The sequence below is a fragment of the Perna viridis genome, chromosome 2, assembly GCF_037379345.1.
Source record: "Perna viridis isolate PV_CMFRI_1.1 ecotype Kerala chromosome 2, ASM3737934v1, whole genome shotgun sequence".
NCBI classification, from domain to species: domain Eukaryota; kingdom Metazoa; phylum Mollusca; class Bivalvia; order Mytilida; family Mytilidae; genus Perna; species Perna viridis.
In genome coordinates, this window is record NC_142446.1 from 1,597,370 (window position 1) to 1,615,334 (window position 17,965).

At 33.2% G+C, this 17,965-nt stretch overlaps 1 protein-coding gene across 3 annotated transcripts in view; it reads left to right on the plus strand.

The window, feature by feature from the left end:
• The window catches only part of LOC148623257 (proprotein convertase subtilisin/kexin type 4-like), a 46,607-nt gene extending 28,958 nt beyond the window's left edge, over positions 1-17,649 (plus strand). For 2 of the 3 annotated variants that reach the window (XM_088564969.1, XM_088564972.1), the window contains exons 11-15: positions 3,665-3,794; positions 4,664-4,977; positions 11,681-11,737; positions 12,351-12,473; positions 13,846-17,649. In XM_088564969.1, the coding sequence (XP_088421095.1) occupies positions 3,665-3,794; positions 4,664-4,977; positions 11,681-11,737; positions 12,351-12,473; positions 13,846-14,033 (812 nt within the window). In that variant the 3' untranslated portion in view covers positions 14,034-17,649. The remainder of the gene's footprint in view (positions 1-3,664; positions 3,795-4,663; positions 4,978-11,680; positions 11,738-12,350; positions 12,474-13,845) is intronic. The other variant, XM_088564970.1, reaches the window with a different exon arrangement.
• Positions 17,650-17,965: the final 316 nt, after the last annotated feature.

Sequence of the window (17,965 nt, forward strand, 5' to 3'; positions counted from 1 at the left end):
CCGGGGACTGTGTATACGCTTCGATGCTTTACAACAACCATGAAATACCCCAAATGATAGCCAAGTCAGTCGTTAAGAAATCTCTCAGTCTGTCATGTATTACAAATACCACATATGAGTGCAAACAGTATTGAGTATATATGTTAGCACGAAAATGACAATATCACCAAGTATAGGAACAGTCAGCTGATGGTCAGCGTTACTCATATCGTGTAATTGATTAGCTAACATTGTAATGGATTTTTGGGGATTTTAGTGGTTTATATCCACAAAGACAGTCAAATTCTCTGTTAGAAGCAACGATGTCCTAGCTTTATAATGAACGAAATGAAGGATGTAACGGATATACGGAAAGTGCTATCTTTTTCGACTTTATTGTTATAGTGTTATTTAATTAAAACCAAACACTGTTGGTGTTTTGCTGGACTACAGGTAAAAATGACAATTTGTTCAAGATGATCAGCAAGCTCGCTTTCACTGTACTATACATTTAGAAGCAAGAATATGTCTTAAACGCATCTCCTCCCTAACTGCTCCTGGGAATTTCATGAAATTTTATTGGAAGACTGGTATGTAGATTTGCATGAAGGAATTAAGCGTCAGTTCCATATTGAATTTACAGGTTATATATTTAATTTCATGTTTAAAGCGGGGGTATTCTTTTTGTGAGCCTGCTCACAGTATTTCTAGTTTAATATATGTTGAATGACATATAAAGACGTATATAAAAAATTTAGAGCTACATTTAATGCACGATTAAACGTATAACAACAAACACTCTCTTAGATTAAGTGGAGTCTTTCATAGAATTTTAAAAAATATATATATATGAAGTGGCTCAAATTAAACGTAAATAAGAATAAGGCATTAGTGAACAATAGCCACGTTTAAAAGGTAAAAAGGAACTAACTACAAAAAAATATGAATAAAACGTAAAAATATTAAAAAATATAATCCCAAACTTTCGGCCTTACGGCCTTCGTCAGGGGAATAAGTATTGAGGAGAAAACTGTCGATCCCTACCACAGGGACAAAGTGACCTTCAAAATAATTCTTGGTCTATTGATAATAATAAGCGTCAAGATGTGTACCCGGTCTTTACAAACGATACATAGACGATGGGGTGTCTTCTGATGAAGAACATTGTTAAATGTCTGTCATCAAATTTGTTTCTTCTTACCATCCAGCCATCAAATATACATTCGACATCACCCAAGAGAGTCTTTTGTTCCTTGACGTCAATGGTAAAATTCAAGATGGAAAAATTTAAACCTCAGTTTTTTTTACAAACCCACAGATGCACATGTTACTTAAATTATCAGTCCTGTCATCCTCAGTTTTACAAAAATGCCATTCCCAAGTCACAATTTCTGAGACTTCGCCGTATTTACAGCGATGACCGAGATTTCATCCTCAATGTGACACAATGAAATCTTTTTTTTGTCAATAGAGACTATAGCGATCACGTCAGTTTCCCATGTTGAGAGATCTTAGTATATGGAAAAGAGAGTAAAAAAACACAAATGACCGTGTCCCTTTGGAATTGACGAATCGTTTGAATCCATAGTTCATAGAGACGAATATATGTCGTCAGTATTCAACGATTTGCTTCCAATTACTGCCTATAGAAAGGGAAAGAGTCTGAAATAGCACCTTTTTACGAGTTCTTTCAAGAGTGCCACTAGACGCCCCAGTTACAAAGGCACTGTAAGCGACCGCGCTGTTCGACATGTCCTTTTGCTTGGGAGACTGATGAGGTCGACGGGCAAGCAAACGTCTTTAAATTAAAAGATGGTTTTACATGTATCTCAGAAAACGTCTACGCTGTGGTTTACGGGGGCGAGACATATCGGTGGTTGGGAGATCATTTTGTAGAACACAGACAATGTGTCACTAAATGTAAAGGATTGTTCAGTCGGGGAACATTTTCGAGAGGCAAACCACTGAGTTGACGACATGAAAGTCATTTTAGAAACATATTCAGACGAAAAATAACAGCGTATCATCAGCTTTCTTGGGATTGCCCATCCCTTGGGAATGAATGCCAAAAACCAGCATTATTTATTATTTTCACCTTGACTGGATTTCACTCGGTTTTCGTTTTATAAATGTTCATCTTGAATTGACGCATATTTCACAATGACCAAGAACAATTTTGAAGGCACCTTGTCTCTGGTAGTGATCGACAGTTTTCTACTCAATACTCCTGCCCCCCGACAAAGGTCGTCCGGCCGAAAATTTGGACAAATATTTTTCAATATTTTTACGTTTTATTCATATTTTATTTGTATTTAGTTCCTTCGTACCTTTTAAACATGGCTATTGTTCAGTAATTCGTTATGTTTTCTTCCGTAGAATTAATTGGTAAGGCTTCGAAATAAAAAAAATAAGTATTTATTACATTGAGAAAATGGTAATAAATTTTCAGATCTCGTGCATCCAATTTATTACATTTTTTGTATATTTATACATCAAATACGATTATCATTTACACCAAGATCAACCTTTTTGATAGATGCGCGTCTTAGTAAGTTTCCGAATATAGACCATTTCATATCAGATTGAATCAGCTATTGTTATTGCTTAATACAATACCATGTGGTACGCATCGAAGTGCAAAAGATTTACTCCGATTTATTTGAGAGAAATATGATTGTCTTGTGATCAAAGTTTAACTATAGTCCATTTGATTTCAATAGGACTATGAAAAAAAAATTCTCAAAAAATCATATTTACATCAGAATTTATTAACATTTTGGCAAACACATTTCTAAAATCATACGAACTCTGTAAAAAATTAACGAAAAAAATCTTCATAAAATAAAAAAGTTTCCCATTACCTCTAATGCATAATTCATATTAATATTGCCATATTTACTGTAGGAGTGCTCAGGTAAAAGGAATAGCGCCGGTACATGTAAACTAAAATAAAAATCATGTGCTTTTGGTGTATCTTTAGCATGACATGTGTTCAATCCATTAAGGGGCTTTTGATATTTAAAATATGTCATAACATGGCACGCTTAAAAAAGACCAAAACCACATAGTTTTTTATTTTTATTTATATTCAAATAGCTATTACTTTTACCTGGTCACTCCTACAAAATATATAGGCATTAAAATTGAAAATTTTGCATAAGGGGTAATGGGAAACTTTTTGTTTAATCTCTATATGAAAGGTTTTGGTAAATGCTTCATGAGTTCGTATGATCTTGAAAATGTAGGGTTTTTTTTTAATTTTGACAAAATCTGATTTTTAAAGATTTTTTTTCATAATCCTATAGAAATGAAATGGACTATAACAAGAATGTTAAATGCATTATCTATATGCTATAATATATTTAAAGGGGTAAAGCAAAACATTGATACTCGATTAACCTTAAGTTGATAGCATAATGATAAAAGCAAAATACATATAGATTAAATGCAATAATCTTACATTGGTTTCTAATGACCAAAAAAATACCTCCACCACAATTCAGTAAAAAAAATAGAAAAAAAAAATTTTCCTAGTCCTACCGACCCTGTTTGTTATAAAACATGTTAGCGGAAACACAGATTTTTTTCTTGGCCTAATGATATAAATGCATTTTTTTTCATTTACAAATCATTTTTTTAAGCTGCCTTTCATAACAAAATGATGAAAAAGGTGTACTCCTCATAGTTGTAATTTTAGTTAGTCAAGTTCTTGGTTTTGGTCTTATGGATGCCGAGGCAATGGTGAGCAGGGCAAGAAATTGGATATTAGTTCCAACACAACAGAATTGTACACTATCAGCACAAACAGGAGCAGGGTAAGTCCCAAAAGTTCAGGTAACAGAACAAATTGCAAAAAAATCAGGGTTACTCTATTTAACACAAACAGTAGCAGAACAAATTCCAAAAGTTCAGGTAACTTCCATTAACACAAACAGTAGCAGAACAAATTCCAAAAGTTCAAGGTTACTCCCTTAAAACAAACAGTAGCAGAACAAATTCCAAAGTTCAGGTAACTCCCTTTAACATAAATAGTAGCAGAACAAATTCCAAAAAATCATGTAAATCATTTTAACACAAATAGTAACAGAACAAATTCCAAAAATTCAGAATTAATCATTTGAATACAAATAATAGCAGAAAGAATTTCAAAGGTTCAAGTGACCCCCTTTAACACAAGCAGTAGCAGGTAATGTTATAATAGTTCAGGGTAACTCATATCAACATAGTCAGAAGCAGGGTAACTCCTTGATGTTTATCGATATGCACTACACTAGTGATTCTTGCATATACTCCAAAAATGTATAAACAGGACAGAGCATCAAAACACATTGAAGGGTGTGTGTTAATCAGTGTACATTCGACTGACGTAAAAATAGAAGTAGATACAAATAAATCTAAAGCATTATATATAATACAAAATGTATTATTGTAGCTATGCATGTGTATAGTGTTGTTTTGGGGCCAGCTACAGCCTGCCCTGTGGTATTAGGTCTGGGGCCAGCTGCAGCCTGCCCTGTGGTGTGAGGGTATCTTCGTTGTTCATAGAAGACACATGGATGGCCTTGAGCTGACAATATTTATCCCGGTGGGGTTGCTTTCTCGTAACACATAAAGTATAGTTTTAAATTTTCTCTATTTGTTTAGTTACTACCAATATCTGACATGGTTTCTTAATGTATTTTAGATCAACGTCTGGATCTGCATATAGGACTCAAACAAAGGTAGTGACATCTTCTGACTGTTCTACAATTACCTACTTGGAACATGTCACTGTTGAGATAGATTTTAACTGGACAAAGTACCGTGGAGTTACCGAAATAAATCTGATTTCCCCCTCAGGAACAGAGACTCACTTGCTGCATTATAGATACAATGATGCTACAGTGTATACATCTGCTGATACTTTGAAATGGACATTCATGTCAGTACATTTTTGGCGGGAAAACCCATTAGGAACATGGACTCTGAAGTTTAAATCATACCAAGGCCTTTCCATTGGTAAATATTTATCGTTTTTTATCAAGAAGATTAGTTTTTAAAAATAAGGTCATTCGCTTCTCCTTCTTTCTAATATTAAGTTGCATAAAGGAAAAAACAGTTGACCAATACTTCACGTTTTAAATTTTTAAATATACTCTTATTTCCTGTACATTTAATTTCTGTAAGTAGTTTTGTAGGAGTGGTTTGCTTTAAGCATTAACAGCACAAACCTTTTAGCTGACCCGACCGTAGGCCGGGTTAGCTATTGCCATCACTTGACGTCCGTCGTCGTTAATAATTTTTCAAAAATCATCTGCAAAAAGTCTGTTCTTTGATTTTTGATCTGTCGAAAAACATGACTGCCGTTGCTAAAGAAAAGGACATAGGGGTCAGACAGAAGTTTCTTGCATATATCTCCAATCGTTAGGTTAAATGTTGAGTATGATGAGATTTATCTGTGGTCAAATTTTGGTGAATATCAGTTGACCTATGCTGGATTTATTGCTCTTTTGGATGTTATTTCCTGTTTTTAATGTTATTACTTTAAAAAATCTCCTCCTCACAAACTACTGCAGAGAATTCAATGAAAGGAGGTACGATTGTTTTTCTGGGTATCCTGCACAAAATGACCGTTTGTTTTTGATCTGTGAATAAACATGGACTCTGTTACTAGAAATGGAACATATCGGTCAAAACATAGTTTTCTTGCAAATAATTTTGTATAATGTAATATTGATCACAATCAGAAGACGGATATATGCCGAAATTTTGAAAATAATTCGTCACCTGATGTAGGTGTTATGTCCCCTGAAAGATTATGAAGATGAAAGCTACTCATAACACTCCAAAGTATTGTAGAACTGTGTAGTTGTGGTCTTGTAATCTGATACTTTGTAACATTTTTCAATTTAAAAAATTGTCAAGCATCTGTAAATCTATATATCTAGAAATAGCTCAAGCCAAGGCCTTCAGAATATAGTAAAAATTTTCTGGAAATAATTTACCCTCAACAAAAATGGTTACCATAGAAACCATGCAAAAATATGCTAAGATTTGTAAAAAGTTGATAAAATCAGGTTAAAAAAAGTCAAATATTTTTATTTCATGCCCTGAAACTGTCAAAACTTTTTCTTTGGTAAACCCCTTCCTCATATGGGCATCGCCGGTTAGATTTCGAGCTATTTCACTTTGGAATCCACTCATCCAATTTAGCATGGTAAAAAATTGACTTACTTTCACATTCGCAATGACGTCAAAGAGTAATCAAGAGAACCAAGGTTATAGCGGTAATCAAAAGAATGTAATCCAGGGACAAAGACCACACATGGAAAACATACAAAGTAAAACAAGTAAATGAGCAACTCGGACTCTGGGAGCATGGACCAGGTGCACCGGTAGGGTAAGCGTCATCTGCTTTTCTAGAAACATCCGCCGAGTTGCTCATTAAAAGTCAAGTCCGGGGTAGACAAACGAGGGAAGGAAAACTATGACCCGTTGAATAAATCAGTTTTCATGGTGCTGATGGATACACCATAACGATCCACGAGTTCATGATGACGACCATAAAACTTCTGTAGTAATGACTTCAATCTTGTAACAACATAACCCTGTTCCAGAAGCCTATTTGTTAGAGTTCTAGCGCAATACAAAAAGTCTGCGTAGTTTCGGCAAGCTCTGGCATAACGTATGAGTTGTGATATGAACACTCCATACGCAGGAACCGAAGGGATGTTGCCACAGATGAAAGGAAAGTTGACAATTCTGAATGAAAAGTCATCACGTTTGTCGTAAAGTTTGGTCAATAGTTTTCCTTTACCATCGATTTCTAAGTGTAGGTCAAGATATGAGGCTGACTTCACAGTGTCTGTAGTATCCTTTATCTCAAGTTCTTTTGGGTAGATGCGATGTATCAAATCCCCGAAATTAGGATTGTTTAAAGATAATACGTCATCTATATAGCGGAAACTGAGATTGAAGGATCTAGCCAAACGATATTCTTTCTTTCTGATCAGATCAGCTATCAAGTCAGCCTCATAAGAGTGAACGAATAGGTCAGCAAGTCAAGGAGCACAATTTGTTCCCATTGGAATGCCGACTGTTTGTTGAAAAACACGTCCGCCACACTGGACAAATATGTTGTCGATTAAAAATTCAAGCATTTTGTAAACATCTTCCTCTGTATATTTGGAAGATGATTTGGAATTATTTCTTACAAAGTATGAAGAATCTCTACCAAGAACTATATATTTGTATCTAGGTGTGCCATCTTTTTTGGAAAAACAACGATGTATAATGTTTTTAAGTCGTGATTTTAACTGAGTATTGGGAATAGAAGTATACAGTGTTGAAAAATCATAGGTTTTAATGCTATTATATTCAGATAATAGTCTTGAACTGATTGTCTCCAAAAGATCTTTCGAATTTTTCAGGATCCACATTGAATTAATACCACTACGGGAGTAACAAGTCTTGTGGTAGGACTGCAGATCCTCTTTGACCGTTGTGAGTATAGAAGTTAAAAGTTTTGAAAGAGGTTTGGTGGTACATTTTGCAGATCCAGCTATGAAACGTTGTTTGTATGGATTCTTGTGAAGTTTAGGAATCCAGTACATAGACGGTAAATCACAATCATCGTCCTTGGTAGAGAGACCAAAAGAGGATAGCACAGATTTATAGTTTTCCACAATCTCTTCTTTGGGGAGAGTGGTAGCAGTATAGGTCTTATCACTGCTATTATTTTCTACGTCTACCTCTGATAATAAACATTGGATATAAAACGTTTTGCAGGCAAAAACAATGTTGTTTTGGGCTTTGTCTGCTGGTACGACAACATATTTGCCATGTATAGTAGACAATGTTTTTGCTACATCGGGATCATTGAAAAAAGCCCCTTCAACATTGAAAATATATGAAACATTGCAAAATACCTTTAAAAGTGTCCTTTTTCAGAAAATGTGTTATCTACAATAGAAACATCATTTTTAATTACTATAGCAACCACCAGTTTCCATTAATGTCATTTTTCATACCTAGCAAAAAGTGCGGAACTAAACTAAACTGTGGAATACTGGCTATGATGAATATTTTGAGTTGACAGGCAATAGTGAAGTTATTTTAGGCGGTCATTTTGCGAAAATTTCCTGCAGTTGCTCGGATTCCAATGATTTTTGTTTTGTTTTTGTTTTTTTTTGTTGTTTTTGTTTGTTTGTTTGTTTGTTTGTTTTTTGTTTGTTTGTTTGTTTGTTTTGTTTTGTTTTGTTTTTTTTTTGTTTTGTTTTGTTTTTTTTTTTGAAACATGGCAATCTAAGTTAAATGGTGATGACGAACGTTGTTTTTCAGCAAGTGTACACTGGGTGATGCCCCTCAGACCCGGTGGAATATTAGGGCATAGGGGGACCCCTGTCCACATTTTTTCCAGAGGTTTTAAAAACACTTTGTTTTCATACATTTTATAGTGACTTAGGTACTTAGTTGAACTTACAGCATTCATCAATTTATGCTATTTTTCAGCATATTTTTGTCAAACATGGTAACAAAGCATGATACCTTTGTTAACTTAGTTAATATGGCATGGTTTGCCAGGTGAGCGATTCAGGCTCTTCGAGAGCCTCTTGTTTACTATGTTGCAGTTCTTCTTGGTTATTTTATAAAAACTAAATTGAAAAATTTAGACTATCTCTGATAAAATTAAGCATTTGAAGTACTCTTGTATTTTGAAAGATTGTAACATCCTTATTTAGTATTGTTTTAATCACTATATTTATGTTTTATTGTCATCATCATGAACTCGTGGGTCGTTACGCTATATCTATCTGCACCATGAGAACCGATTTGTTCACGTGTCATAGTTGTCAATCCCTCTTTTGTGTACTTGACATTTTATGAGTAACAGTAACACGGCGGGTGTTTCTAGAAAAGCAATGGACGCTTTCGCTACCGGTATCCAAGTTTTTGGTGTAGTTCCGAGTTGCTCATTTGCTTTTGTTTCTTTGTGCATGCTATTTTGGTTATTTCATGTCCTTTGCTGTGTATGTGTGTTTTCCATGTACTTTATCATTGGATTATATTCTGCTCGAATCTTGGTTCACTTGATTATTCTTTTAAACTCTTCTCATTGCTACGTATATACAATGTAAGTGATTGTCTGTTTTAACAGGTTCTCCTCAAAATGCAAAAGATAAACTGGAGACATTTCCGTAGAACTGTTTTTGCCCAGCAATGAACACCAATACATATGTTTCGAAATTAAGGCACAAAATTTGTATCTTCATATACAAATATAAGTAGTCGAATGTAGCTGGGTTGTGTGTTGTATACATGTAACTACATTTTTGGTTTCATTTCACCCGTTTTAACTATTTAAATTTTGTAACAGGATTAGCTTTGTGAAATTTGTAACCAGTTGTATTTCCTTCTGCTTTAAATTTGACTGAAATTTGTTACAATTTTATAATATTTATAATTGTTGCTAAATACTTCATGCATTTCCTTGTAACGATATTCTCCGAGACAATATACTGATATCAATGATCGTTTTCAGACGTTGGACGTTTCCAGTCCTATAAAAATTATTTTGCTCGGTCATCGCAGTGTTTGCCTATAGTAATTTCACCTATTATCAATTAGGACATGTTTCACACTTTTATTAAACAGCCATTTTGCACCTTCGTTTGATGACGTTAATGTTGCTTTAAAACCAAACTTACAGTGATATGCCAATAGTAATCGGTCACTTGTAAATATTCCCTTAGTTTCTATGCAAAATCACATTTCTTCAAAAAATCTTTTTTCTAAAATTGATTTTCATTATTTCACAAATAGTGAGAAAAATATCTGAAATTTTATTGTTTATTTTGAAAAAAGATTTTTAACTGAAAATAGATAAATATTGACAAGTTAATTACCAAGAAAACTGATGACGTCACAAATTTATGACCATATTTCATCTTCTGTACTGAACTCTCTGACACTTCTGAAATTGATACTGTAGAACATCATCAAGCGACACAAATTCATTTCAACATTTTTCGTTTTAATGGTAAAAAATATCTTCAGTTCAGATTATGCCAGTGACATTTTTAAAAGTAAGATTGTGCATAGAAAGTAATAAGGAAATTTTGGAATGACCAAATACATTTTACACATTACTGCAGAAGAGAAAGGAATGTGTATACCGAGTGTCGCTAGTTTCAATCAAGACTTTGATAAACAGTCCATAAAATGAGACTTTGTCGGACGTTTATAATTGCAAATATTGATTTTTTGGATAGAAATGGTAGTATTTTAAATTTTAAGTAAAATTTAACAACATGCACAAATTTAATAGGCTCTTTGTTACACTTTCGAACCGTGCATAACATAAATTTATGAAGCTGGATAGCGAAATAACTTATAGAAAGAGTAATCAAGGGAACCAAGGTTATATCGGTAATCAAAAGAATCAACTAAGAGTGAATTATCGAAATTTATTACACTGCGAATATTCGGTAAATCACTATTATTTATATAATATATATAGTCTTTAAATTATAACTTAAGTTCATTTAAAAAGTAATGTTCAAGGTTTTAACTTAATTGGAGTATTTAAGTTAATTGAATAAATGACGTACTTGTTTATCTAGAGAACACTGTAGTATAGATGGTCATTAATGTGTCCCTTTGAAGAATTGTCATCGTTATATTACTGTGGATTCTATTACTTTTGTTGTCAGCAACTTTCAGAGCTTGCCTTAAGGTGTGTTACTAACACTTATTGAAGACCTTTTGGTGATCTCGGAAAGTATTTTAAAACAATTTTGGATTCAGTTTAAACCCTTGATGCATTTGTTGTGTTATATCATGTCGGCCCTTTTGTCCACGTTGTAAATTTTATGTTCCACGCAATGTAACTACACCGAATGCTTTTGGATCCCCCTGCTACATAGTCTCTCTGTGTTTGGTTGCCTAAAACTACTAGCAAAAAAATGTACATGTACACACCTGTATTTCCATCATTGCACTTAATATATTAAAAGAATTTTTTCTTCATATAATTAAAAAAAAGACTGTTTTCATGTGTTTTTATAGGCATAAAGTATATTTCAATTGCGTTCCTAAACATATGTTTTCTATGTACAGTAAATTACATGTATAGTAATGACTTTTCATAATGAATGAAAAAATACATTACTTAACTTTTTATTCTGATGTGTTAAACAGACAAAAATAAAAACATTAGTTCAGTCAATTTATCTTCTTCAAAAAAATGTTTTTGTATGGATCCACTTTGTAATTACTCCTCCTCATTGTATATCAATGTTTACACAGGCAAATATTTGTCACGTGAAATTCATGTTAATCGAGCTGCACATGAAATTCATATGAAATTCACATGAAATTAACATGAGTTTCATGAGAAATTCACTAAACACGAATTTCATGTGAACATTTCGTGTGAATTTTACGTGAAGGCTCCATTCACCCGAATTTCACGTGAAATAATTTTGCCTGTGTACAAGTGAGCACTTGTACGATTTTGACTACTGTACGCTGTATATTCAGACTACAGTACACAGTATATTAAAACCACTGTACGATGTAACATATTTGTAAGAATAAGGCAATGGGTGAGAACATGACATGAAATAATCCACCTCTTAAACAGTGTGTAAGAGAGATTTTGTGTAGTGCCAGATGTAAGCTTTGTTTCATTGTGTTATTATTTAATGATCAATTTTTACAGTGACAGTAAATTCATGGTATCTAACGTTCTATGGGACTTCCGAAGATCCACTTCCAAGTAAGTCTTGTCCTATAGAAACTTCTGGTAGGTCTTTATAATTTTTTTTATTAGAAACAAATTCAAGAATAATAAGAAGTGAATCTGACTTCAAGTATTCATTGTTTACTTTTGGGTGCTTTTTATACATATGTGATTTGTCGTTTGTGTTTAAATTTTATGTCATATTTAACTGGTCTATGTCAATGGCCCTAACATTAGAAACTAGAAACATCATCTAATTATTTTATATTGTTCTATACTTCTTTTCATGTTATTTAAATATCTGACTGCAACGAGATTTTGAGGAAATACAATCTTAAATATTTCATGTTTTAGTTTATCTAAACAATAAAAAATTAAAAAGTTTACAAAATAGCTAATAGACCTGTTAACATTTTTATGTGAATTACTAATGAAATTGTGCCCCAGTTTTATTTAATTGGTCCGAAAATGTTTTTTTCTTTAGTTTACTGGGTTGTGAAAAATTAAGCCACATCGATGCCTTAAAACCTTAACTTTCTACAGTCATAAAAATACTGCATATCTACTCATAGCAGTGAGAATTACTTCTCTTACAGACTACTTAATTCCTGATTCACATATAGTAAATACACTACAATACATGTTTTAGATATAGACCTTTGTACTGTAAACATCTGTCAAAACAATGGTACCTGCACAAACTACGCCTTTTCCTACAGCTGTACATGTACAGATGACTATACAGGAACCAACTGCGAGACCGTCATCTCAGGTAGCTATGTTTATAAGATATCTTCTACATTTTTTTTCGCCCCGTGCAGGTCTGGGTGTTAAAAGTATAGGCCTGCAGCAGCGCGAAGCTTGTCGTAAAAGGCGACTAAATAGTGCTCAGAACCCTAGCCGGGGCCTAGGGCGCTCTGCCCACAGAGCAACTGGGATGTGTACCCCAGGTGGTGGAATGGGGTACCCCTGGCGTGTTGGGGTTGTCAGGCTATAATACGGAAAACCTGACCGCAAACCATAGTAGTGCATCGTTTTGGGAAAGATGCCACGTTCCTCGCACGTTAAAGAACCCTACTGTGGTATTCTCCCGGAGTAGGAATCATAGGGCTCCGCCACAGGAAGCTAAATTGCCCGACCCTACCCACCTCTCCTTATTTCCAGTGGCAATCAAAATTTTCGACCCCATTGTCCTTGTGTCCCATCCCTTTTTCATTTCATCATTTCATGTTCATTTTATCATCAATTTCATGTTCATTGTCTGAATATAGCTGAAATATTGCTGCTCGGACGTTAAACCCCAACAAACAAACAAAACAAACTTAGAACGGGACTGTTCGTAGGATGGTAATTTTTTTCCTAAAAAACTTTACTTCAATTATTACAATTTTACGACAATAATTCAAACATAGCAATGAGGAAGGGAGGAAATAAGCAGGCCATGGTGGTTAGAAGGAAGAAAATCAAATGCGGATGTGGTGGTGATGCTTGAAACAAATCACTAAGCAATAAGAGGGAAATCCCTCTGAACCTGCATTTACTCAAAAACAAGTTTAAACAGAAATATTCATGTTGCGTTCCGGTCGATATCAAAAATAACATTATTTAGAAGCCAGTTCAATTTTTCCATTCAAATGTTTCGTAGATTTATATATAAGGGATAAGGGACAAAATGGAAAAAATGACCAATATCATTTTCAATAATGAAATCACAATAGAAACAATTAATTGGTATAACTATTTATGGGGTACAATAACCGTATTATGAATTTTGAGAGGCTTTGACACATTTAGAAATAAGCAAATATGGTGTTAAGAAATGTCATAGATAATAAGTATATTTATAACAGCAATGTTACTCCATACAGTTTGGAAATTACTGTAAAACAAACATCCGATCACCAATTTTCAATTTTTTTACTAAAAGAAACGAATAGATTTGAGTCCGACAAATCTACATAAAATAATCAAAAGAAACAAATACATCTGCACTTTTCTTTTTGCAAGAATTTTTTGGTAATTGTGTAAAGAGAGTAATGGGATAATAAAAAACAGTTGACTGATTTATGGCATCATGTTTATGTTAATGTTTATATATATATATATATATATATATATTGAAAGTGACTTTTTTTTCTTTTTAGAATCCGAAAGTGAAGATAGAAGCAATATAGGACGAATCATTGGTATCTTCATCGGTGTCTTCATCGGTGTCATTGTCGTGATGATAACGATATATTACAAGAAGAAGACCAGATTGACGGTTGCGCCACAAAAATCTTCACAACTAGTCAATAACACCGCACCAAACCAACAAATACCTCCAGCTTAATATGAGACTTTTTATGAAACCGTGTACTGATCGCTTGAAATTGAAGATTTTAGGAAAAACTCAACAGTGTCCAGGTGTCTTCTTTTCTCCGATCGTTTTGAATAGTTGTTTCCGAATCAGATTTTTTGTGAAAACACGACATGAATATTAAATGAAAATACTATGCAATTACAATTTTTGGCACCATGTTAACAAAAGATTAAATTATAAAAAAATCAATTGAAATGACAATGTTATGGATATTCAGAATTTTTCTTAATAATGCACTGGTCTTTAAATGCATGTCTACAGGTCAAGAGACGCATATTGGTTTTTGCTTGTGTGTGCATGCATGTGTTTCGAACTGTCTTAAATATTGTTGATTATGAGCTTTTTACATGGATATCGTGAATCCCATTCTCATGACAAAATTTACATACATGTGCAAATTTGGTCATGAGAATTGGGTTGTAAAGGTTTTTTTTTACACTTTATTCATTGCGATTTGTTTTTAAGGTTTTAAATACCTTTATACGATGTTTTTCTGCAATCAAACCAGGGCGGATCCAGAGATTAACAAAAGGGAATTTATTTCCTAAACAATTACGTAAAAAGGCAAGTATGATTACTTAGTACAATTAACACATTTGAGTGATTGAATCTCTTGTGTGGTTATGTGTATTGTAACATACATTATCAAACAGTTGATTACATTATGGACATATCTGCCTGGTTTATAGAACTGGTGTATAAAATTACATACTTTGCCTGGTATATTAAATTACATACTTTGCCTGGTTCATATAACTAAATACTGTTCCTGGTTTATATAACTACATACTTACACGTGGATCGTTATGATGTATCCATCAGCACTATGAAAACTGATTTATTCAACGGGTCATAGATTTCCTTCCCTCGTTTGTCTACCCCGGGCTTTACTTTTTATGAGCAACTCGGCGGGTGTTTCTAGAAAAGCAGAGGACGCATACCCTACCTGTGCACCTGGTCCATGCTCCCAGTTTTTAGTGGAGTCCGAGCTGCTCATTTGCTTTTGTTACTTTTTATGTATGATTTTAGTTACTTTATGTTCTTTGTTGTGTATGTCTGTTTTCCATGTCTGGTCTTTGTCCCTGGATTACATTCTTTTGATTACCGCTATAACCTTGGTTCCCTTGATTACTCTTTGCCTGGTTAATATAACTACATACTTTGCATTATTATCCTTGCCAGTCCATTTAAGAAATGTTTTTAACTTTTTAACAGGTCATACGAAATAACCTAAACATTCCTTACAATTTTCTAATGAATGACAGTTCATATTTTCAATAATTGATTCAACATCTCATGTTTTGTCTGAGGTTATTTGAATCGCGGAATGCAACTATCAATCGATGCTTATGACGTCATAGTACCAAGCCAGGTTATACAAAATAACCTGGTTTGCTCAAAGAAAACTAACTAATCAGAAAGTTTATTACAAAACAGATTAAATTATAATAGGATTAACCGGTCGATTAAGACTTTATTACTTTTCGGACCGGTACATTACAGGCAATGTTACATCATCGCTAAGTAAATGGGTGCGTGTATATGGATGTCAATTTCATTTATGAGACAAGCAACGGTCTGTAAAACTGGTTAATAAATTTATAAAGAAATGTGTTCATAATATACCTCTTATATATCCTCAGTCAGTAATTATGGCCACTTGGAACACCTGTTATATATCCTCAGTCAATAATTATAGCCCTTTGGATCCTGTAACGGTCCTCGGCGTTGCCTCGGGCCATAACAGTCCTCCTTGGGTCATTAGATTTAGGACATATATATCAGGTTAATTATTGAAAAAAGCATTTATAAGTAATATAAAGTACACTTGAACATGTGCAAAATCCAGGATCCGTCTGTATAAGATTTTTTTTTTATTTTGTGAATAAAAATTCCATTTTGATTTTTTAATGGTTTAATATTTTTATTGAAACATCTAATTATTAATGATCTCGAGTCTATGACAGGCTTTGACTCGATTGCTGAATGGTTTTATTTACTTATTCCGTCCTGACTTGAACGTTTGTTGTGATAGAATCAAAAGTATTATTGTATGACCTTCTTTGTCAATCTCGATTGTGACAATTGAAATGATATAATTAAAGTATTAAGGTCTATTCCATATAACGTTATAACTTACTGATACAATAGATGGTGACTTATAATTTACTGATACAATAGATGGTGACTTATTACTTACTGATACAATAGTTGGTGACTTATAATTACTGATACAATAGATGGTGACTTATTACTTACTGATACAATAGATGGTGACTTATAACTTACTGATACAATAGATGGTGACTTATTACTTACTGATACAATAGATGGTGACTTCTTACTTACTGATACAATAGATGGTGACTTACTGATACAATAGATGGTGACTTATTACTTACTGATACAATAGATGGTGACTTATAACTTACTGATACAATAGATGGTGACTTATTACTTACTGATACAATAGATGGTGACTTATAACTTACTGATACAATAGATGGTGACTAGTTACTTACTGATACAATAGATGGTGACTTATAATTTACTGATACAATAGATGGTGACTTATTACTTACTGATACAATATTCAGGTAGTATTTGAAGCATGATCTGAAAAATATCAACCACTATGACATCGTTATTCACTCCAGAAATATGACAGAAAGACCAGATTTCTTTTCAAATCTTTTTTTTAGTAAAACAACAAATGTGCTAGGGCAGACAATTCTCTCGAAAAGCACAAATCAAAACATTTGTCCTTTTAGCTTCACATTTGTAGATTTGGAATATTGAAGGTTTCCAGATGTGACAAGACTTTGTCAGTCTGTCTAGTGGTTGTTTGACATATATTTTAGATACTTCGAATCTACCCGATCTTCATCGTTCATCTGCAGTCAAATGAAGAACCAACATTATATTTTTCATTACTTATTTCCATTGCATAAAAAATAGAAATTCTACTTTTTATAAAGCATATGATGAAGTTCGGTCCATTGAAGTATTAAAACTATATATGTTAAGCAGGCAGCTATATGGAATGGTATTCTTAGATTTACGTAAGATCTTACATAGTTGGACGTGCATTTCATAAGTTCATTTGTTTTCGCAGACAATGCATTTTGAAAAGATTTTTAACAGTATTTCAATAAAAATAAAGATTCATTGTATGTTTTTTTTTCTAATTTAATGCAAAAACAGAATGAGACATTGTTGTGCTGTAATCGGATCAGGATATATATATAAAGATATTGAGATATAATAAAGAATTTTTCAACTTTAAATCTAGTGGTTTTTTTTATTTTTCTTTAAGGACATAATGTCCAAAACGTAGAAATTTACTAATAGCAATATTTGAAATGAAATTTAGTACATTAACATTTAGTGATATGTACATATGTATTTCTTTAATGTCAGTGAAACGTACGTTGATTTTTCATTGTATCATCTTTCTTTATAGGCCGAAAGTTTTATGTGATATGACTTTTATTATGATGTTGGTTTATTATTTTAAAGGAAGCTCAGTGAATTGTGATATATTTTCTTCTTTATAGTTGTTATATATTAAAACATTTCCACCTTTTGTATTTCTTCAACGTATTTTATGTATGAAACATAATTGAGAAATAATTGATATCGGCAAAAAAATACCGTAGCGTCAGCAGTTTAATGATTCAAATACGTCAAAATAAAAAAAAACATGGCCTAGCGTGAATACACTAAACAGAGACGATCTATATACACAATGTAGCGAACCCAATAAAACAAGACGTTACACAAAAAAACAAGAGGCTCCCAGGAGCCTGACTCGCTCACCTGGTTGAATTTTGCCTTTGAAAGGCAATAAATTTAACAAGAAGTCCAACAATTTAGATTCAAGAAGACTTCGGTAGGACTTA